Below are 23,731 nucleotides of genomic sequence, written 5' to 3' on the forward strand. Positions count from 1 at the left end.
ATTCAGTTAAACATGAATTTTGAACTGTAGGCCTACATAATAGGTCGTGCTGAACTGTTTACAGTCAGTAGAGTAACAGCTTTACCTTAGTCTTGTTGAGGTTTCCATTAGGAGGCTTCTTAAAAATAAATTTTTCCTGAAGCAAACCCGGCGGCTTCATAGCTGCATCCATGTTAGCACGTCGCGTTCGATGTGGTAATTTCACAGTAGGCATACACACAGGTTCAAAGACTCGTTCTCGCCCCCTGCAGTGCAATTGACCCTTCGCCAGGAGTTTGATTGACAAGCGATCTAACCAATCAGAACGCCGAATCCACCATTTTGTCCGACAAAGCAGTCAGGAGTTAGAAGATTAACCTCGGTGGAGTTAAACTTGAAAAATTGTGTATATTGACATCTTTCCGCGTTTGAAACAACAATGATTCTCATGTTCATTCATGTTTATTTGATGCTATAAATGGACTAAAATGAACGCATAAATGAACGCAGCACGTTAATGGCCAATAAAAGGCCCACCACTAAAATAAATACAATACTCACATAATCCAATGTATGCATGCAGCATGCATGACGAACACTTTGTTAAGATCCATTTTGAGGGTTATATTAGCTGTGTGAACTTTGTTTATGCAATGAGAGAGCGCAGGAGAGCGCAAGCAATTAAAGGGGCCGCAGCCTGAATTTGCGAATTTCTAATTATGCCCCAAAATAGGCAGTTAAAAAAATGTATAAAAAAAATGTATGGGGTATTTTGAGCTGAAACTTCACAGACACATTAAATTGCATCTTGTAAAAAAACATTCGATGGCACCTTTAAGCAAGGTGGACAACCATTGAAATCCATGCTAGCATAAGCCGGTCTTTACCACAGGAAGAAATAGCAAATGATATTTACAGAGTAAACCTGATTGTATTTGCATCTGATGTTAATTAAAGGTATGTTTGCGTCAAGACTCGGAATTAACTTTTCTAAACAGCCGCCTAACTGCATACATTCTCTCTCCATGTGGTGAAGCTAATTGCTTATCAGTGAGTTCAAAGACATACCTATGTGCACTACGTTAAACCTTTTCCCTCGACTCACAACAAGAACTTCCAAGTAGTGCATTAGCCTGGAATATCAATTAGCGTTGGGGAGTTAAAAATAAAAGTGTTCTGCGAGTCTTGGGGGGAGGGGAGGGGGGATGTACAAAAGTGATAATTGAGTTCACAGTGCAAGGTGTCAGGGTGTACCCGCGAGAATTATCAGATTTAGCGCTGGGGAAAATCACTGATGTGATGGGGGTCAGAGAAGTTTTGTGTGTCTTCTGCTAGAAAGTTTGAAACAAAAAGGAAGTAACAAGTCGAAGAGGAAGTGAGGAAACTGAAGCAAGGAGTTAGTGTCTGGCTAGGGGAGTGGCAAAAAGGAATATGGTGAAGGGGGAAGGGCGGACCTCCTCCAATAGCTTTTGCAAATTTGCTATCTTATCTAGTTGAAAACCATTGCAGCAGTTAGAGATAGCCTGAGGCCATCTTCAAATATGATTTATTAGCTCTGGCTACACCTGTTTATAAGGTGTGTTGCTCATTATCATGCTGGATTTGGATTAAGTCAAATGTTTTCTTTGGCTTTAAAGTCAACATGATATTAAAATGTATTGTTCTTTCAAAACACTACTTCCTGTTTTTACAGTATTTTGAATGACCCATCGATTATACAGTATTTTGAATGACCCATCGATTAGCTTTAGGGTTAGAATATGAGTATTCTGTTTGAGAAATATGTTATATTATGGAAGTAAAATAGAGACAGTAAATAAATATGATATATCAGGTTATTTTCTTTCTGTTCATAAGACAGATGTTGTTGCTATGCTAAGTTTTTCATTCTATTTGACCATCCAGGAAAAGCTCATGGAAAATCTGGGCTACAAAAGGCCTCACAACTTTTGAAAACATACGTTAACAGCTAGATGAGCGTGTGTTTGAGCTCCAGGGTCTGGGGTGAGCCTCTGAATTAGATTACTCAATAAGCACTCATCTCTGAACTGGCCCACATGTGCTGCAGCTTGTGTGCTGCCAATCCGTTCTGGTTCTGCCAGTACAGAGGAGAATTTCTAAAATGACACCCTCGCCCTGCATATTCACTCACTTGAACACGTCGGATGAGGCAAGGGGGATCAGCGCGGTCACCGGATGATTGAGTCGGACTGGCAGCGAAGGGTTTTAAGCAATGCTCCGTGGTTTTAAGAAAGTCTGTCTGAACGGGCTGTCAGCCATAGGGAGAAACATGAGCATTATAAGAGAAGTGGAGCGATGATGCTCAGGAGAAAATCTCAGTGACTTGTGTGTTAAATAGACATAGTTGGGCTAGTGACACAAGCTTTTGCAATACAGTAATGTGTCTAGACAGCCAAGTACTGTATATAGGACTGCTGAACGCAGTCATTATACAGGAAAACAGGACTAAAAATGTATGAAAAAAGCATTTTTCACAGCATATTAAACTATTATGAAAACACAGCAACAGGCAGAAGTGTCTTTCTGATTTTTGAGCCAAGTGGATTCTGAATGGAACAAAAAAAGTCATAATTGTGTTTTAAATTACTGCTTGAAAGTTTGGAACCCCTTGCAGAATCTGCGAAATGTTTATTATTATTATTTTATGTTTATTAAATAAGAGGGATCATACAAATGCATGTTATTTTTTATTTAGTACTGTCTTGAATAAGATATTTTACAAAAAAGATGTTTACAGTCCACAAAACAAATAAAATATAAAGATTTATAAAAAAAAAAAAAAACAACCCCAAAAGTTTACATACCCTTAATTCTTAATACTGTTTATCTTTACCTGGATGATCCTTGGTTGTTGTTTTGTGATGGTTGTTCATGAGTCCCTTGTTTGTCCTGAGAAATTAAACTGCCCAATGTTCTTCAGAAAAATCATCCAGGTCGCGCAAATTTTCCTGCATCTTGTGCATATAGCAGTCACTGTAGGATTTTTTTTGATCCAACTTTTCACACTGAGGACAACTGAGGGACTCAAACACAATTATTAAAAAAGGTTCGAACAATCTCTGATGCTCCAGAAGGAAACTTGATGCTTTAAGAGCCGGGGGGTGAAAACTTTTGAACTTTTGAACAAGATGTCCAAATTTTGCTTTTTTTTTTTTCATTTAGTACTGCCCTTCGGAAGCAACAGAAGATACTTACATGTTTCCCGGAAGACAAATTAAGTACAATCAAAGACTATAGAATAACACAAGACGTGTCACTCGTATCATTTTGAATGAGAAAAAATGCAACGCGGAATATGGCCGCCTTCATAAGTCCTGTCTTCTAAATAAGAGCCAATCGCCGATTGGTAAAGTCACTGCATCACTGCAGCTCCTGTTCCTATAGAAACAATCAGATGTGCGCCTCCGAAATGAGACACAAGAGACGTGCGTTAGCTTGATCCAGCCTGAAAAATACAGTTTTTTGGCATGATTCAAGCGTTTAGAAACAAAATTGATGAGACAGTTGTTGTCAGATTTCATTGGTGATTTCAAATATGAAATGTAATCGAAAGCTTGGTGAACAGCTTTGGAGAATTTGATGTTTCCCCATTCAAAGAAACAGGAGCTGCACTTGAATGCCCGAGAGGTGTTTCAAAGATGGCCGCCAAGAGAAATGACTACACCCCCTGGTTCTTAATGCATCACATTTCCTTCTGGACTATCAGTGAATGTTTGAACCTTACATACAGTGTGTGTGTGTTTGTGTATATATATATATATATATGTATACATATATATATATGTGTGTGTGTGTGTGTGTTAAAGGAGATGTTTAAAAAACAAACAAAAAAAAAAAAACATTTATATTCTAAACCCAGGTCTTATTTCTTGCTTACTGAAAATTCTATTGAAGTTTTCTATAAAGTATAAAACTACTATAAAAGTATTGTTTTTTTTTTTGTCTTTGGCCATGTCTTATCTTGCCTAGGGCACGATGAGAGCCAACATTGCTGCCCCCTCAAAAAATAAATAATTAATAAATAGCTACATGATGCCCCTGGCCACATGAAACATGTTTGTAAGATGTTCCAAGGCAAGTTTTCCATAACACTGCAAACACTCAGTACCTTCCCTAGATAATAAATTATCTATGTATCCTCGCTCTTGCAAGTCTCATTTCCAGCTGTCATGAGCTTTGCAAAAAGCAGTTTCATTCAGGCATAAGTGGAGCGATATTTTATAGATTGTCGTTTACCAGAATTCTGCTAAATTTCAGTTACCGCATTTAAATCCCACATAATGATTTTCACCATCCTGTAATGTCTGCCATTTCTTGAGTGCGCTAAAGCTCGCAAAGCTGACTAAAGCTTTGAAGACAGACCATATTTGACCAAGAAATACTGGCAAGAGTACTTTCAAGTCATTTTTTACCTAATGAAAGCAATTTTACAATTGAATGATCTAAAATTTAACAGATTTATATTAGAAATTTTCCGCTGTAGTCCCACAGTCCCCTATTAAGGGAAAGCATATTCCCACACATCTGGTACAAAACCTTCCCAGTAATTCAGTGCCGCAGATGTAACTTTTCAGTTGTGATACACAATCATCTAATTCTGCTGGGGACTTCAAGCAACAGTTGTCAGTTTTGTGGCATGGTACATTTTATCTTCTTTTCCCCCTTCAATATCCCTTTCTATGTTCCTTTTTTTGACCCAACCCTCCCTTAAAAAAGGTTTTCATGGCAACCGTTGCCAAGCAACAGAGCAGTCAAACGCTCCTAATCCTGTGCTGTTGACAATGAGCTGTGACCAGGAGAGGGGGGTTTACGTGGTGCTCAGCAACCGGAGAGAGGGTAGAAGTGTGCTCGTGCAAGCAGCGGAGAACGTGTGCTTGTGCCGAGAAGGAAAGCGCGAGGAACTGCATTGCGCAATAGTCAGTCGAAGCAATGCAGCTTCGGTGCCAGTTGGCTGGGAGGAGTTGGAGAGACACTCAAGATCTGGGTCATGGGAGGGATGCTTGGCCAGCATGGAGGATATATATCGGCTTTGATGAAGTTCATTGATGGAGGACTTCTACCGTCTCTTACCTTACATGTGTGACACCACCCAGAGGCACATTGTTTTTTTTTTGTTTTGTTTTTTTTTGTCTGATTTTTTACTAGAGAAAACGTTTTAAATACTGTAATCATTTATGTACACTCATGTCGTTGCGAATCTGTGACTTTCTTCTACTGAACATAAAAGATATTTTGAAATATTTCCCTATACAATGAAAAACAAAGGATTGTTTGGTTCACAATGTTCTTCAAAATATCTTTTGTGTTCCACAGCAGAAAGAAAGTCATACAAAACAACATGAGGATGAGTAAATGATTACATCATTTTTGGGTTAACTAATGATTTGAACAAAGCTTTAATTATTAAACTTTAGTGTGTAAATCGTCCCATATTGTTTGTGCTACAGACTTGAAAAATACCTTAAAATGTGTGACTTGTGAAGGAAAGACTATGGTTTTAACTTTCCTTTTTTAAACTTTTTTTCATACTTATCTTTTAAGGATGAGCCACATTTTTTCTCCCTATTGTGACAGATATCAGAGTGAAACTTCTAGAACAAGAAAAAATGTTGGGCGGGACTTGGGTACTAACACCTCAGTAACAATGAAAAGGCGTCATGCCTCAGACTAAAAGGCTTCAGTCATTGGACAAACCGGCATTGCGCCTCAGTCTGAAAGGCTTCAGGTCTCAGGAAAAATGACATCAGGTGTCAGGTCTCGTACAATTAGGCATCAGACGAAACTACCTCAGACGAAAAGGCATCAGATGAAACGGACTCTGAAAAAAAGGCATCAGGTTTTTTTTGTTTGTTTGTTTTGGCTATGATTTTTTGTAGAACTTTCTATTGGCTTTTATCCCATCATAATGCAATCATTCAGTTATCTTTTTCTTTCCCCCCCCCCCTTTTTTATATTTATCTGTAACTATTCCCAAATTGATGTAAGGTGTGTGTGTGTGTGTGTGTGTGTGTGTGCATGTTAATTATATAGAATCTATCTATTTATGGTATTCATGTAGGCTATTTATGTAATCCCTTAGCAATGTTCTTTATGTTATTGTTATGAAATATATATATACATTCTCTCTCTCTCTCTCTCTCTCTCTCTCTCTCTCTCTCTCTCTCTCTCTCTCTTTATATATATATATATATATATATATATATATATATATATATATATATAAGTTAGGTTAGGTTCTATACAGAAAAAAATATGGCGATTTTCACATTGGTCTGCTGAAAAACAGCAATTATCTGAATTAAAATGTATTCGACTCTTTGACAGTAGGTGGTGCTGGAACAGCAGAAAATAAAGCCGTTTCCTTGGTAACCTCTTTACACAAAGTAGTTGTGCTTATAACAATGCAGTCTAATAGCTTGAAAGCTTATGAAAATTAACCATGGTTTTACTAATAATTAATCAAAAACATGGTTATTGTAGTTAAAGGTGCTAAAGAGGATGTTTTGTTTTATACATTTTTGCAAATTAAATTGCATTAGTAATTGCATTACTTGAAACTGTCTTTACTAACTGATAAAAGACTATTCATTAGGTGCACTGAAAGTAATAATATTAATATACATAATCTGTGCACGAGGTAGGGCCTTAAAAACATCAGCTAATCGTTTACGTGATCATCGCGTAAACGATTGGCCCTCTGGCTTGTCAATCACTGCCGTGACGTGTGAGAGATGAGCGTGGCTGCGCTCTCCAGTAACTTTCCACACTCCACAGGCGCTGCATGCAATGTTTTTGTCAGGAGACAGGAGTAACAACTGCAGATTATGAGTTACCTGCGGTGAGTCCGACATAATCAATCCACTAACACAACACAGCGAATTCCGGTGGTAAATACTCGTTTTCCAATACTCGTGCACGAGTTTTGGGAGGCGTTCCCTTGAAAGGAGGGGGGTTGTTCTTGCGCATGCGCTCATTTTAAAAACTCAGTAAACGTCTTTGGATTCTCAGTCGACGAAAAAATCCTCTCTATCACCTTTAACCATGGTAACCACAAATTAACCATGGTTTTGCTACACTATAGTTTATGGTATTTGTAGTAAAACTATTGTTATACAAATAGTATCAATCTGACACAAAAATCATAGTTACCACACTTTTACTATAATAAAACCATGGTTAATTTTCATAATTGTTCACAATAGTTTGCAATGCAAGCTATATGCAATGTGTTATTTAGCTAACTTTTTATACATGCAAATAAAACTAGCAAATAATACAAATTTACAAAAAAAAATGTATATGTTTTATACAACTTAGTGTAACATTTAACAGTTAGAAAACTGTGTGCATGCGATGCATGTCCCACACTGAGGCGGGACAATTCGCTTCCTTCTAAGTCCGTTTCATCTGATGCCTTTATGTCTGATGCCTTTTTGTCAGAGTCCGTTTCGTCTGGTGCCTTTTTATCTGAGTCTGTTTTTTCCGATGCCTAATTGTAAGAGACCTGAGACCTGACACCTGACGTTGTTTTTCCTGAGACCTGAAGCCTTTCAGTCTGAAGTGAGATGCCGTTTTTTTTCCAATGACTGAAGCCTTTAAGTCTGAGGCATGACATTGTATGAATGCAGGCTTTTCGTTTTATGACTGAGGTGTGAGGATGTCCTAACATGTACACGTGGTTTGCTATTGGTGGATCTAATGTGAGTGACAGGCAGTATTTTTCCTGGGGGTTTTTCCAGGATTCTGACTTACTTAAACGCATCTGATTGGCCATTGGTTAATGCGCTCTACATGTTTGTCACATGTCTGTGAGCTCAACACTGGAAAAACACATTGTAAATATAGCATTTTAAAGCAGCCGGCTACTTCAGAACAGAAAATATTGTCACATAAAATTATCAAATAAATGTTTTTTTTTTTTTTTTAATTCTAAAAAAAAAATAATGATGTGTACAGTTAAAGGTAGGGTAGGCAATTTTGAAGCGGCTAGAAATAAATCGGAAGCCACGCCTCTTCCAAAACACATGAATATTCAGGTCGCGCACAGTCAGAGCAGATTCAGCAAACTGTCATAAGAGACGGTGTTAAATTACCTCATGTCTCAAAGCACATAACATTATAATAATAATGAACGTAAACAACTTACAGAGCTCTTACTTGTACTGACTGCTGCAGATTAATTTCTACATTGATAGTGTTGCCATAGAAATGCATAAATCTGAGTCTGCAACCCAAAATTACAGAGGGCAACTCACTTACAAATTTTGACAGTGAAAGACAATTTTGAAAAAACTGCATAGCAACCACCTAGAACACCCAAGCAACAGCCACTCAGAGCACCTTACTAACCACTTCACAACATCCTGACACCAACAATACTACATCAGGGCAGTACAGACAAGCACCTCTCACATTTTGTTCTGAAAATGTAAAAATCTAATTCTAAATTTGTTCCCACTTTATATTAAGTGGCCTTAACTACTATATACTTACATTTAAATGAATAATTTGATACAATGCACTTATTGTGTACAAACATATTTTTACATTGTACTTATATTTTAAAAACACCTGCATGTAATTACATCTGTAATTAATTTCTGTAATTACATTTATAATTACACAGTACCCTTACACCTTAACCCACCCTTACCCCTACCCATACCACCAGAGCTTTCCCTAACCTTACCCATATCCCACCTCAATAGCATTAAAAGTGTTTTGCAATTCAATATGAACCCAATAAGTACACTGTACTTATTTTTTGATGTAAGTACATAGTAGTTAAAGCCACTTAATATAAAGTGGGACCCTAAATTTTGATACATTATACTGCAGCCATTGCCAGTAATGTTGAGTGATGCTTCAGACACACTGACTTGCGTCTTTCAATTACTGATAAACGTGGATGTCAGTGAAAAAAATCCATAGCTATCCAGGCAACTATACGGAGCCCCGCACATGACATGCAAGAAAAAAAAAATTAATTCCCTCAATTTACTAAATTGTGTGGACATTTTACATGCACATGATTTATAGCAAATCGAGGGAATGAATAAATCGTGTGCACAATTTAGCCTACTATTTTATTCCTGCATGTCATGTATGGGGCTCCATACAGCTTAGCTTCCTTGCATTAAGCTTTGAAGCTAACAATGTTAGCCACATTTGCCGAAATGACTCATATTATGATTGTGAACACATTAAGTTGGTAACCAGATTTGACACTTAGTTTTAAAGATAAGACAAACGATGAGACAATAGCTTCAGAGTCAGCTCTATGCTTCCTATTTCCATACATTTTTATGAAAATGCTATCAATAGCCTATTAGGCTCATTGGAAAAATGCACCTCTATTTTTGCAAAACTCTAAAAACGTACCTCCTGTATGCACACATTTTACAGCAGTTTCCAGATCAAAAATAAACACTAGTGGTATTAAACCACCAACAAATTTATTCCTTTTAACAAAAAATATGATTGCAGGGGCAGATTGTTGATTAAGAAATACGGTAACACTTTAGAATACTGATCCTTCATTAATGAATAACTACACAGGAACAAATGAGTAATGCATTATTAACACTCTAGTAACTACTATTGACTAACAATAAACTCTGATGAATGAATTAGTAATTAATAGTGCTCAGTTGTAGGTGGTAGTTCACTATTAACTAATCAGTAACTACTGTTTTTTTCATTCCTCCCAGAGAACTACTAAGAACTACTATATACAGGTTAATGTGAATAATCAATAATGTATAATTAATTCTAGAGTAAAGGCCTTGGTAAGCCACTAGTAATGACTGAAGTATTACCAAATACCTAAGACGGAATTACTAATTATTTGGATCAGTATTCTAAAGTGAAAAGCTTGATAACTCTCTAGTAACTACTGAAGTAATTGTAAACTTTTGAGGTTTTTGTAAAGTATTGGATAGTAATAACTCAAGAGTTACTATATAACTCTAAAGTAACTACTTCTTATTTGGATCAGTATTCTAAAGTGAAGATCATAGTAACCCACTAGTAATTACTCAAGTGTTACCAAATATATCATAAGGAATTACTGTAAAAAAACATACAAAAACCTCAAAAGTTTACAATGAGTAGTTACTAGAGAGTTATCATGTTTTTCACTTTAGAATACTGATCCAAATAATTAGTAATTCTTTCTTAAGTATTTAGTAATACTTCAGTCATCACTAGTGGGTTACCTTGACCTTTACTTTCGAATTAATTATACATTATGCATCATTCATGTTAATTATGAACCTGTATATAGTAGTTCTTAGTAGTTCTCTGGGAGGAATGAAAAAACAGTAGTTACTGATTAGTTAATCGTGAACTACCACCTACAACTGAGCACTATTACTTACTAATTCATTAATCAGAGTTTATTGTTATTTAATAGTAGTTACTAGAGTGTTAATAATGCATTATTCATTTGTTCCTGTGTAGTTATTCATTAATGAAGGATCAGTATTCTAAAGTGTTACCAGAAATACTTAATTTCACACGATTCCTTGCGCAATATTGTAATGTTATGACCTCAAAACACTTTTTCCCATAGTGCATTATTTGTAAACTAATACATTTTGACATTTGCATCACATAACCAGCTTCATGTGTGCGACTTCACGTAGCGGACTTGCTTAGTCACCTGCAACAGCATAGCGATGTGGAGCATTGACGATGAGTCCCGTGGAACATGAGTCATGATGGAAAGAGCACAAAGACTTAGAAGAAAGCTAAAATAGCATGGCTGCTTCAGAAAATGCGTTTTTATCTCTATACGTTTGTTTTGCTTAACACTATCGGTATGTTTATGGTAGGGTTTAGTATAGGTAATGCAAAATGCAACAAAGCCTTAACCTTTTAGCGCCACTCACCAGACATTTTATTTCCAAACTGCCACGATATGCCAGTTTCACGGTCATCTGTTTCGTATAAAACTGAACACGCTTTTAGCGTCACTCGCTGAACATTGCACACACCATACAAAACCATGGTAATATCATTTGTGCAGAAATGATGTCACAGCCATATTTTTCCAGTGAGCCGGGATTGTAGTTCTAATAATTTAATAAAAAGAACTGATAACTAGAGGTGCTTCTACGTTGTAATACAGCTAATCTTTGTATAATGTTCTTATCTTCAACAAAGGAAATGGGAGCAGGGTGGGATAAAGAGAACAGAGACAAATGTGAGACGCAAAGCGTGGCAATTACGAGCAGGTATGGTGTAAATGTACTTTACAGCTCTCTCTCATTGCTTCTGGGGCTATTAGAAGACTAGACAAGAGTCATTTTCACTCAGCTTCAACAAAATGGATTTTCTGGGGCGAGACATCTCAATTCAACAGTTCTTATTTACAGGAAACAAAGCATTAATACACTGTTGAACCTCCTTATTAATATTTAAGCCTAATGAAGGCTTGTGTCTGGAGCGCGCAGGGAGAGGCCAGGCGTCACGCTGTGGCGTGTGTCTCGGCGGGGGTACCCCTCCCGCTGGCTTCCTGCCTCCTTTTCTCTTTCTTTCTCTCTCTCTTCTCCTTCCATCTCTCCTACAACTGGCTCTGGAGAAGGCTGTAGTTGGAAAAACCCTGAGCTTCAACAAAGCACTTCCACCCCGTCCCCTGGGCTGCTCGATTGCTTAATGGACACCTTAAGATCTGCAGGGACGTTTGGCTAATGGTGTGACCTGATTTCAGAAAGCCCAATTCAAGGCCATTCGAGGGCCTCTCTCTGCAGGAATATGAGTACACACTTGGGCCTCGGCGCAAATCGCATCCCCTCGCAGTCTGACAGCCAGCTAGACATTACGCACAAGTGTTTATCTGTGTTTACAACAGAGGTTTTTTTTCCAAATAATCAAATTTGTGTGTGCGCTATTTTTCAAATATTAGAGGATTACTCACACAGATATCTCAGCCCCATATCTCACTTCCTGGCCTACGTGACCAAAAAAAAAAAAAGCCAACAAAATGGTACACATTCCACAAGAGTGTGCTTTTGTCCAATTATTACAACATTTTATCTTTGTCCTGTAACAATGTTCCTGTCCAATAAAAGTCTTAACCGTATCCCAACCCTATAGCAGGTAGATAAAGTGATGTTGTCCCACTCAGTTGAAATTGCGGTCACAGAATCATCACCACCTTCTGCCTCTCAAGTGACGGCCCTGACCAGGGGTATTAACAAGAAGAAAAAAGAAAAAAAAAACATTCAAGAATGAATTTGAATGAAATATGTGAAAAATGCTATATAAATACATTTCAGTCATGACAACTCTCAGGCTAGTTTATAAAACAAATAGAGGTTTGAAAAAAGACTAAGTAAATATTTTTAAGATCATTTTTTCAAAATTTGCTTTGGCGTTAGTACAATGAAAATGTATTTTGAAAATAATTATTTAATTTTGGAAAAGTGTTGTATTCAATATCATGCCTTAATTGTTTTCTTATTCAGTATAAATGAGTATAAATATTTATTTACACATTAAATATGTAGCTGCATTCTTCACAAGGAAATCACACTATTTGCAGATCTTTGACATAAAGTTTAAAAAAACCTTAAACCCTAACACTCATATCTGATTGTTGGATGGGAATGTTTCTCCAGTTTCCTACAAAAATGGAGACAAAAATGATGAGTCCCAGTGATGAAGTCTTTCTATTGTCTTCGTCACAGCAACTATTCCTCCTTCGTTTTAACATAGTTTACCAATTTAATTCATATCTTTGTGAAACCCACTTTCACTCTCTCGTAAATGATCTTGTGATTTGCTTAAAGCACGATGATGTTTTGTGTAACCTTTCAAACAGCGGCCCAGTCTTCATATCAGATTCCTCCCTCGGTCACAAGCTGCTCGTCCCAACCACGTGCCTGCAACCATTGCAGCTCACGGCGTGGGAGGGGGCGGAAGGGTGGATCCACCCGCACACACTCCACTTACACAAAATGTGGTAAACGCTACACACTCAATAACGGATAATTGATAAATGCTTAATATATATATATATATATATTTGCTAGTACACTTATAGTCTTACCTATGGAGCTCAAGTAGATTATGTAGTAAATTATGTTTAGTAAACACTATAACCTTTGAAATATCTGCAGAAAGCACATTTTCGGGGATTAAAATGCATTACTTGGATGGATGATGGTATCGTAAAAGCCTCAGCTGATGTCGCCAGCAAAATGGTTCTGCGCATTTCACGGGTGTTATTTACATCCTGTCCTCTGCCTTTGTTTTATGGGCATTACCCTGGCAAACACAGCAAGGTAATTGAACATGGGCAGGTGACTAATTGAATTAGATAGGGAACTCAGCGGGGGCTAGAGAAATAGAGGTTAATAACCTAGGTTGGCCGTATGATGCCTGCTGAAATTGACATGATTCTGTGAGCTTGTTGTTTCTCTTAGGGATTTTGTGGTGTTTGGCTTTTAATCTTATTTTGGATTTCTTTAATGTTTAGAAGCTTATTATAACATTTAACCTTTGCAGAAAGTGACAATTTTTAACAAGTCCTGTTATGGCACTAAATATTGACTGGTGAGTCATACTCAGTATTTACAGAAAGCCGGTTCTCTTGTTGCATAATCATGTTTCAGATAAGAATAGGTGTCGTCATTCAAATAATACTCAACGTTTTTTGCAAAAACAAACAAACAAACAAAAAAGTTAGAATGGAAACAAAGTTGAAATCCTTTTGTGAAAAAGCATTTTAGCATTTTTTTAAAAGTACATATGGATATAATATAGCTACTTCAAAATAATATACTTAAGTGCAAATTGAAAGTAGTGTTTTCAGACACGCAACTGCATATTAATTGCCATTAAATGAAAATGTATTATAGTTTAAATTTATTTTAATTGCAGTTAGCTGAGTTAGCTAGCTGTGGTTTTTTAACCCACTTGAATGGAAAGTCTGTCATCGTTTACTCACCCTCGAGTTGTTTCAAACCTGCTTGAGTTTCTGTCTTCTGTTGAACTAAAAAGAAGATATTTTGAAGAATGTCGGTAACCAGACAGTAGACAGTAGTCATTCCATAGCAGGTAAAAAAAACAATGGAAGTCATTGGTTACCGTCAACTGTCTGGTTACCAACATTCTTCAAAATATCTTCTTTTGTGTTTTACTTTTATGTTTACTTTACAAAGTGCACTTTTAAAAAAAAGTGCATTTAAGTATGTAAAGAAACAGTCATGAAAGTGAACTCTCTTTAATACAGTTTAGTGGACTTTTATTTCATTACTATTATATTATCTGCAACTACAGATTTTTAACCCTATATACGTTCAAGATTTGAAGTAGATTTGTAGTACAAGTGCACACTACTTTTTTACAAGATAAGATAAGAATGTTTCACTGATTCATGATTCATCTGAAGAAATGTTGATAGATGGTTTCTGGGGTTTTCTGGGTGGTTACTTACTGGCAAAAGAGCCTAAACTGATGTCTGTATGAGATCTTTCTATCTTTTCTCTGGTTTCTCTTTCAATGCACTTTTTTGACCCATTGAATTTTGCGCGCTAAGGGACAATTCTAATGGCTTAGAAAAGTAATAGCACACTTTCCCTCAACAAGCCACACAATTTGAGGCATCATTCATATCTGTAGCACAAACAGTGCTAGATGAGAATTTTAATACTTCAGGTTAGAGGCAAATTCAAATTCCTAAGTATGCAATAGCAAGTTTGTAGGAGTTAAGCCACATCATCTGTCCACTGTTGCCACAACAATGAATGGCCCTGCTAGTGATTTGTTATCCTCACACTGGGTCATCTCTATTGACATTCAGCCCATCGTCTAGATCTAGAGTGTCTCTGGAACTTAATATGTTACCGTTTGCTCTCTTTAAGGTTAAAGGCCTCTGATTTCATCAACTTCAGAGGTTTTCCCCTCAAGAGAGCCAAATCCATTTTGTTAGCACTTCAACTAACTATTTCTTGTCTTCGGTTTCCCAACAGAGCCGTATGGCGGAGAGCCTGCGTTTGTTCGATTCCATCTGCAACAACAACTGGTTCACCAATACCTCGCTCATCCTCTTCCTCAACAAGAAGGACCTGCTGGCCGAGAAGATCAAGCGCATTCCGCTGACGGTCTGCTTCGCTGACTACAAGGGCCAGAACACCTACGAGGAGGCGGCTGTGTACGTGCAAAGGCAGTTTGAGGACCTCAACCGCAACAAGGAGACCAAGGAAATCTACTCGCACTTCACTTGCGCCACTGATACCAGCAACATCCAGTTTGTGTTTGACGCGGTGACGGACGTGATCATCCAAAACAATCTCAAGTACATTGGGTTGTGCTAGGACGAGGGGACCGGGGAGAGGGGCGACAGGTGCAGCAAACAAAAAACCCTTTGGCGAACAATGAGGCTTGCTTGTCGATTGATCCGGGCACCCTTAAAAACGCTTGTTGAAACAGGAAACTCGGATGAGGCCCAGAGGCAGGGCTAAATGCTGCCATTATGCTAGATTTATCAATGTCAAAAAAGTAAAGGTCAAGAAGGATTTTACAAGGTTGGTATAAATGTGTTTGCACTGAACATATGACTATGTAGACACACACACACACACACATGCATCGTTATGTTTGTTCACACACAACGGACTTTGGATCAGTTGTCAAGCACATGTTTGACATGGAAACACTGGAAACAGATCTCCCTGCTCCTTTCTTCCCTGAGAAATAGCAGGAATTCTTTAGCATCTACTAAAGGTATAGTTCACACAAAAAAAGACAAAAAGTAATCATTTACTCATATCATTCCAAACCTGTTTGACTTACTACTTTCTTCTATGCAACACAAAAGGAGATGTTTAGCAGAATGTTCATGCTGCTCTTTTCCATACAGTGAATATGAATGGTGAAATGACAAAAACAAACAAACAAACAAACAAGCAAAAAACACCATACATGTAGCATAACATATGACTTGTGTGATTATTATTAAGGAATACAACCATATGCACATATTCAAATTTGGTGCATTGCAACTGGTTAAGATACACACTAGCACTACATTTTTTATGTCAACTGAAGAAAAGGAAGTGTTTGCCTCAGCAGTCAGGGCACTGATCAGGGAGTCAGCCATTTTAAGGGCTGTCTCAATTACTAAATCCTTCCAGTGCACTGAAACGTTCCCACAATGCACCATGAAAACCAGGGAGCATGGATGCTCACTGTGTTTTCTTTAACAGAAGTTCTGAAGTGCAAAACATAAATCACCAACTCACTACACACAATGACAGCAGATATTTTTAAAAATACAACCATTATTTAATTATATTTCAGCATAAACATACATCTCTAGACAGGTAATGAACATAATCTAGCTAACAATTATAATTTTTTTTTAACATCTGAAATGTTGCACATATATGTAACAAGCAAAGTATTTATCATAATGTATTTTAAACAAAATTAAAAAAATTCTGTCAGAAAGTCATCAGTTTTGCTGTTGTTCATAAATACCAGTAGCGATGTTGTACAATGTTGTCACATCGCCGGAAATAGAGTCATCAGTGTCCTAGTGTGTAGTGAGCTTACTGTTCTTACCAGTGCCCGAATTCATGTACGCGTCACGATATACTGATTCACGACCTGGGAAGCTAGGGAGCTGATTGAGATGCACCCTATGAGATTTTTGTCCCTCAGGATCCTGTTTCAATGCAAATCATATTTTTGGCCCATTTTAATGCCCACCTAGGGAAGATTGTAATGTATATGGTTTAGAAAAGTAACACTTACAATATAAAATATAATATAAAAACTATATGTACATACCCAGTTTGGTGCATCGCAATTAAGATATACACTCAAGTCAAACCTGTCATGACATGTCTTGATGTGCTATATTTGAATATACATGAACATGAATGAGTTTTGAGAGCTGCAGTGGAGAAGATTATCATTGAATAACGACTTACATGTCAGCATTTTCCTCACACAAATCTATTGCATGACTTCATAAAACTTGGAATATTGATTATATGGACTGCTTTTGGGCATTTTTTGGAGCTTAACAACCCCTGGTCACCATTCATTGTCATTGTGTGGAAATGAGCGGCATGAACATTCTGCTAAATATCTCTATTTGCATTCCACAGAAGAAATGAAGTCATATAGATTTGAAGTGACATATCGGCGAGAAAACGATAACATTTTTACTTAAAGGTGAACCATTCCTTTAAATTTTGTCTTTCTTTTTAGGTTCTTTGATTTGCCTGATTTAAGTAATGCTGCTTTTTGAGAGGATATAAAGAGTTTATATGATAGTATAATTGTATATGAGAAGTTAAAGGTATCTTGAGAGCAAGAAAAAGAATTATGATGTCATTTGGTTTTGTTTCAAAGGTGAAATCTGCCACTGTCTGAATATGGAGTCAAATGGCATTTTTACTCACATTCACACTGTAGATTATTTTTGGCTGTCTGACCCCTAGGAAGCAATCTATTTTCTTGTTTCTTTTTATTCTGTTTTCCTTCAGCCTAAAATAGGATGTAATCCAGAGTTTTTAGAGCAAGCGTCCTTCTTTCCATGAGAGTGTTACCCTGATATGAGCATTAAGTGTTTCATAACGATCATTCCAGATTCAAAGAAAAATAAACAGTGCCAATATTAATGTAAATAAAAAAAGGCCCGCCAATCATGTTACTTTTTTGGTTTTTATGGACAAAAAAAGTATATAAATATTAAAACATTAAATATGCATGATTTTGTTACTTTGGGATTTTGATAAATTATAGTTTGATTTGCTTTCTTATATTTTTAGTTTTACTAACATGCTCCAAAAATATATAAAAGTCAAACACTGTGTACAGTTGTTTCCTGCAAGGTATTTATTGAAAAGAGTTTTATGTGCAGAAAGATTCATTTTACGTCCAGCGCAACCTAAACTCAGCACGAAAACATAAAAAGAGGATTTACTCCTCAAATTTTGGCTGCAACAGAAAAAGAGAGAAAGAGAGAGAAAAGAATATCTATAAAAGAGCAGTTCTTTTTATCCTGGTGTCATTTTGAGTGGACGTTGTCCGCTGTATGTGTAAATACTATGTGAGGTACACTTTGTGAGACAATGAAAAAAAGAAAAAAAAAGAAATCACTTTTTAAGATGCAGGGCTGATTGACAGATTAAAGGGGTCCACCCCGCTCCAGTCCTCCTCCTGTTCTGCTATGACGATGTACAACAAACCCAAATAAGGGCTTCAGGATTGATTTTACAGGATGTCCACCAAAAAAAAGAAAAAAAAGGAAACAAAGAAACAAATAATAAAGTATAAAAGAACAATAATAGTGAATAAAAACAATTATGCAAATGTTGTTTGTGCTGCAGATTTGTTTCTTGTGTTGGGGTGAGTGAGGCTTCAGTAACTCTTTGTCATCAAAGTTACACATAATGGGTCTCATTCATGAATATACGAGTAAATATGCGAGTGATTTGCGCGTAAAGAGACTTTCCCGAAAACTCTTCTCCTGATTCACAAATACTTCGTAAACGTCAGAAGTGATAGTGAAATGTGTGTGTGTGTGTTAATGAATTCCAATCATTCGTAAATGGGACGCGCGTGCACGCTCATTCTCAATTACCATAAATCCCGCCCATTAAATCCGACTGACAACTATATATGGGCATCATATTATGACACCAAACGAAGGATTTTGGACATTTTATAGGAAACAATTTCCATAACAAATAAGGGGCCATTAGTTTGCCCAACCATATTGAAATCTATCCATTATTTGATTAAAGTGCCCCGTTTGCAGACGCTATTACTGCCTCTCACAATAAAAGTAAAAAGAAAAAACGTATGTAATTACTGTATATAATATTTTTTTCAAAATGCTGTGTAAATATGTACCTTATTAAGGTGAATTAAAATGCAGCCTTATTAATGAGCAAAACGTTCGGATGTTAAACGCACTATTTACGCGTGGCTGGGAGCAGGTGTAGATTTCTTTTGTACCAACTAACATTTGGAAAATACGAACATTTTAATGAATCCGAAAATTTACGCCAGAACCACTTTACACACGATTTACACAAAAATTCGTTCTGCTCGTGTTTCATGAATGAGACCCAATGTCTTGTGTTTGACATATAATATTTTCTGCAATGCAGTCTAACAGTTCTGTGTAATACTTATATACATACATATATATATGAAGTCTAGTTTTAGAACCATTAAGACTTTTTCATTGACATTATTATTGATGACAATAAATTTGACATTTATTATGACAATTAAAAACACCTTTCAGAATTTATACTACTGTAATGGAAAAAAGGATATTAAATTCTAATGTATTTACATAAATCTACATAGCACCTAAAGTGACCTGGTGGTGGACATGATTTTGTGTTCCCTCGCATAACTTTTGTGTTCCCCCAAGAAACTTTGCATTCATTTCTTTTTTTTATTTAATTGCATTTTTTCATTTTTAAGATTTTTTCATTTTTTCATTTTCATTTTCAACAGACAAAAGTATGAAAACATACAGTTCTACCCACCCTCCCTCCCCCCGAAACTTTGCATTCATATGCAAAGTACTTGCGTTCCCCTGAGAAACTTTGCATTTGTTCGCAAAACTTTAGTGTTCCCTCAAGAAACCTTGCGTTCATTCGCAAAACCTTTGCGTTCCCACGAGAAACTTTGCATTCATTCGGAAAACTTTTTCCATTTCCCCAAGAAACGTTGCGTTCTTTCTCAAAACTTTTGTGTTCCCCCGAGAAACTTTGCATTTGTTTGCAAAACGTTTGTGTTCCCCCGAGAAACTTTGCATTTGTTTGCAAAACGTTTGTGTTCCCCCGAGAAACTTTGCATTTGTTTGCAAAACTTCTTCCGTTCCCCCAAGAAACTTTGTGTTTGTTCTCAAAACTTTTGTGTTTCCCCAAGAAACTTTGCCATTCTCGCAAACTTTTTGAGTTGTCTGCGAGCGAATGCTAAGTTTCTCAGGGGAACGCAAAACATTTGCGAGAGACCACAAAAATAAACATTGAAAGATCATTTTTCCTCCCATTTCATTTTTCATTCCATCACCATATCCCTTTTAGAGGTTCTGTATAAATCTAATTGCAGTAGGCTACAGTATTATTTTTATTTTTTTAACTTGCAAAAAAAAAAAAAAAACCCAAAAAAAACAAGCCATATTATAGTAATGACATCAACACAAAGAATAATGGGAATTACAAAAATAAATAAATAGTATTAATAATAAAAACCAAAGGTTCCAGACACATGCTTATTAATTTCTTATTTATTTATTATTTTCTATGTGCAAACTATATTTTCTTTTTTATTCATTTTCTTCTGTGGGTGAAATTCACTATTTTCACTGATATATTTCCATTTATATAAATTCTACATTTTTGCCTGTACAATAACAGCATTTAATACTTTTAGAACATAGCGTATATGTGTGTGTATATATATATATATATATATATATATATATATTATTTTTTTTTTTTTTTATATATTTTATATATATATATATATATATATATATATATATATAGTATATGGATTGCACTGGAAAATATAGGCCTAATCCATGATATTATTTGCTGCCAGCTGATGCAAGACAATACCAATAAGGTCACTGATATGTATCCCTCTTTTTCTATTTGCTATATATGTTTTCTATATATGTTTTCACAGCATCAACAGCATTATCAGCCTCATTAAATGTTAGCAGCAATAACCTGGGGCAGCTAAGATGACTGTAGTGAGTGGCCACATATAGCCTCTATGATAAATCATTTGCACACACATGTATTGAGTGCTATCATTCTAATTCAATGGCATATGCTGCAGGCTGATGCACTGCATGTAATCCATGAGGAAATTGTTTCTTCCTGCGTGACTGTCCCTGGTCATCAGATTCTTGGAAATGTCTTGTCCGTCTGTTTCAAATCAGACAACAGTAAAAGCTCAACACTGCTTTTATTTATGGTGCATTGCACCATGGCAATCAACATGCTAATTAAATGTGCAATTAAATTATTCTTCAATTGATTTATGTCTGCAGAGAGATTGTCTGAGTAGTAAAAAGAACTGTGAGAGTAAGAGATGGACCCAACAGAAGATGAGGGAGAAAGAGAGGCTGGAATGGTCTCGCATAATGGACCAATTAGTGGCCAAACCTTGGATGACCCCTCATTGTTGCCAAACTAACACGGCCCATTGTTTATCATGCACTAATTCTAGAGTACCAAGACAAAACAGCCTACAGAACTGCCAAAATAAGAGTTTATTTACCACGGCATTTTAAATTGATATGTTCAAGTTGTTCAGAGCTATTTAATCATGTGTGGGTGTTTTTCCTTGCCACTTACTGTACAACTCTGTATGTATTCACAGTGTCAAAATATAAATATTAACAAATCTACATTGATTAGAATGAGTTGAGAATACAGGATGCTTTCAAACTGACCTCCATCATTTGGAGAAAGTCTAAAGGGGTCATATATATATATATATATATATATATATATATATATATATATATATATATATATATATATATATATAAAAGGTTTAAATAAATAAAATCATATTTTATCACCAGTGCCCCCTCTGTTTTTAGGCCAAGTGGATTGAAAAAAATGTCCCAAAAACAACAAAACCAAAAGTAAGTAGTACCTTTCATAATTAATATAAGTTAACTGTCCTCTACTGCCCAAACTCAGCAAAATTCGCCACAATCACCAGAATGTCTCTTTTACATTTTTCTTGCAGCAACATTGCATTTTATTTAGTTTATTTACACAAACAATTAAAGACCACTGAAGAATTTCAGTACTTACTGAGATATTTATTGTAAATACATATAAACCTCAGCCTTTTGTGAAAATGTCATTGGTTTAGTCAACAGCATGCATGAGAGCGTTAGCGCGTGCACACAATCTCAGTGCGGTCAGGGAATCAAATTCACATGCTACTTGTTGAATTCATAGCTTAGATGACTTCAGTATGAATACTAATTTTTATATTAATTGTTTTTATAGATGTTTTCATATATATATATATCTTACAGCTGTGAAACCTTGCCTATTTTGAAAATGAACCTCTTACTGTCAGGATGTGGACATGCTGCTTTAAAAGACAGACATTTTTTTATTTTTTTTTATTCATGTATTCTGCTGAATACTATCTTTGCTAGGAATAATAATAATAATAATAATATGTCTCTCTTCATTGTTTATGGGGCATGTGGGAAGTGTGGATCTGGTCAAGACCCTGGAGTTTCTCTGGGCGTGGCCTTGAATTTCACATGTAAAGCCAAGGAAAAATTTAAAAGAGAAGATACATGACATGGATGTAGTCACATATATTTCATGATTTTCTAACCAGAATTGCAAGGGGAAATGATGTGCCTGTCACTCAGAAGACAGTTTTCCCCCTTGAGACTGTAGTAGAGCCTATGTACTTGTTTATACCAGTCAACCAATGTGACTCTAGATTATTGAAAGAGTACATTTGCCCTGAAAAACAGAAATAAACAGATGAATGCTACAGCAACGCTGAGCAGGAGGGCCGGCCAATGGAAGACCTTGTGACTGTCATGAGCAGCAGGAAAGGACACACCGCAGACAGAGGAGGAAGGCAATCCATTTAATCTCATTCTTCAGAGCGGTAAACATCACTTTCAAGCTTTTGAGTCTTGACAACAATTTGGATTCAGAGTTCAAATAATTCACAGGGACAAATGTGATGTTTTACTTTGATATAAGGTAGTTGGCTGATCAGCCAGGTCACATTTCACATTTACAAAGCTCACATATTTGCATTAAGAAAATGATGCCTATTTTAGGACCATTAAGATTATAATATACTTTTTTTTTTTTTTTTGGATCTCCCTTTACTGTAATACATCTGAATGTTATTTCTGTCAATTATTCCCAATGGTTATTCAAATTAGATTCTGGAATACAGTATTTCTCAACGAAAAATCAGTCAATAAAATCAATTTAAATCAGTCTAAATTAAGATAACAGCAATTCAGCAAGCATGATCTATAAATATGACTGAAACAAAATATAATATATATGTATAGATGTATGTATGTATGCATGTGTGTGTGTGTGTGTGTGTGTGTGTGTGTGTGTGTTATATATATATATATATATATATACACACACACACACACACACACACATTAAAAGTAACATTTTTATATGTGTAATTAATCTATTACTAAGACAGTGACCCATGAATGCTCTCTCACATTTGTTTGCCATATGTATAAAGGTCTGTGACAGAAAAACAGACAATTTCTGTCTCTAATTAGCTATGTTGCATATGAGTCCTTACAGAAGTCCACAAGGGTGTTGTTAATATGTTCAAGACACCTGATTGTCTTTTTTTACTCCATTGAACCTGCCAGATGCAGGAATTACCGCACTATATTTGTTGCCATTTGTCTGTTTAGGCAACAACAAACATGTGAACAAACCAGTTAACAGGTTTAATTGAGCAGAGCCTGCATTCTCGGTTAATTGTTAAAGTGGTCAACTGGGAGTTTATTGAACACTGTATTGCCTGTGAGGCACATCCAACCCCAAAACCTTTTCTAAAAATACATCATAATATAGGCATCACAGCACATACACATACATAGGATCAATTAGAAATGAATCAATTTAGCTTCACATATTTTCGGACTGTCTATCATTATTGATGGCTGTAAAATGGAATAAGACCAGAGGCCAGA

General features: G+C 36.2%; 1 protein-coding gene across 4 annotated transcripts in view; it reads left to right on the top strand.

The window, feature by feature from the left end:
- Window positions 1-21,471, top strand: part of gnaz (guanine nucleotide binding protein (G protein), alpha z polypeptide) — a 55,694-nt gene extending 34,223 nt beyond the window's left edge. For all 4 annotated transcript variants that reach the window (XM_067398110.1, XM_067398112.1, XM_067398109.1 and 1 more), the window contains exon 3: window positions 14,979-21,471. In XM_067398110.1, coding sequence (XP_067254211.1) covers window positions 14,979-15,323 — 345 coding nt within the window. In that variant the 3' untranslated portion in view covers window positions 15,324-21,471. The remainder of the gene's footprint in view (window positions 1-14,978) is intronic.
- The last annotated feature ends 2,260 nt before the right edge of the window (window positions 21,472-23,731 follow it).

Source organism: Chanodichthys erythropterus, chromosome 10 (assembly GCF_024489055.1).
Source record: "Chanodichthys erythropterus isolate Z2021 chromosome 10, ASM2448905v1, whole genome shotgun sequence".
Classification (NCBI taxonomy): domain Eukaryota; kingdom Metazoa; phylum Chordata; class Actinopteri; order Cypriniformes; family Xenocyprididae; genus Chanodichthys; species Chanodichthys erythropterus.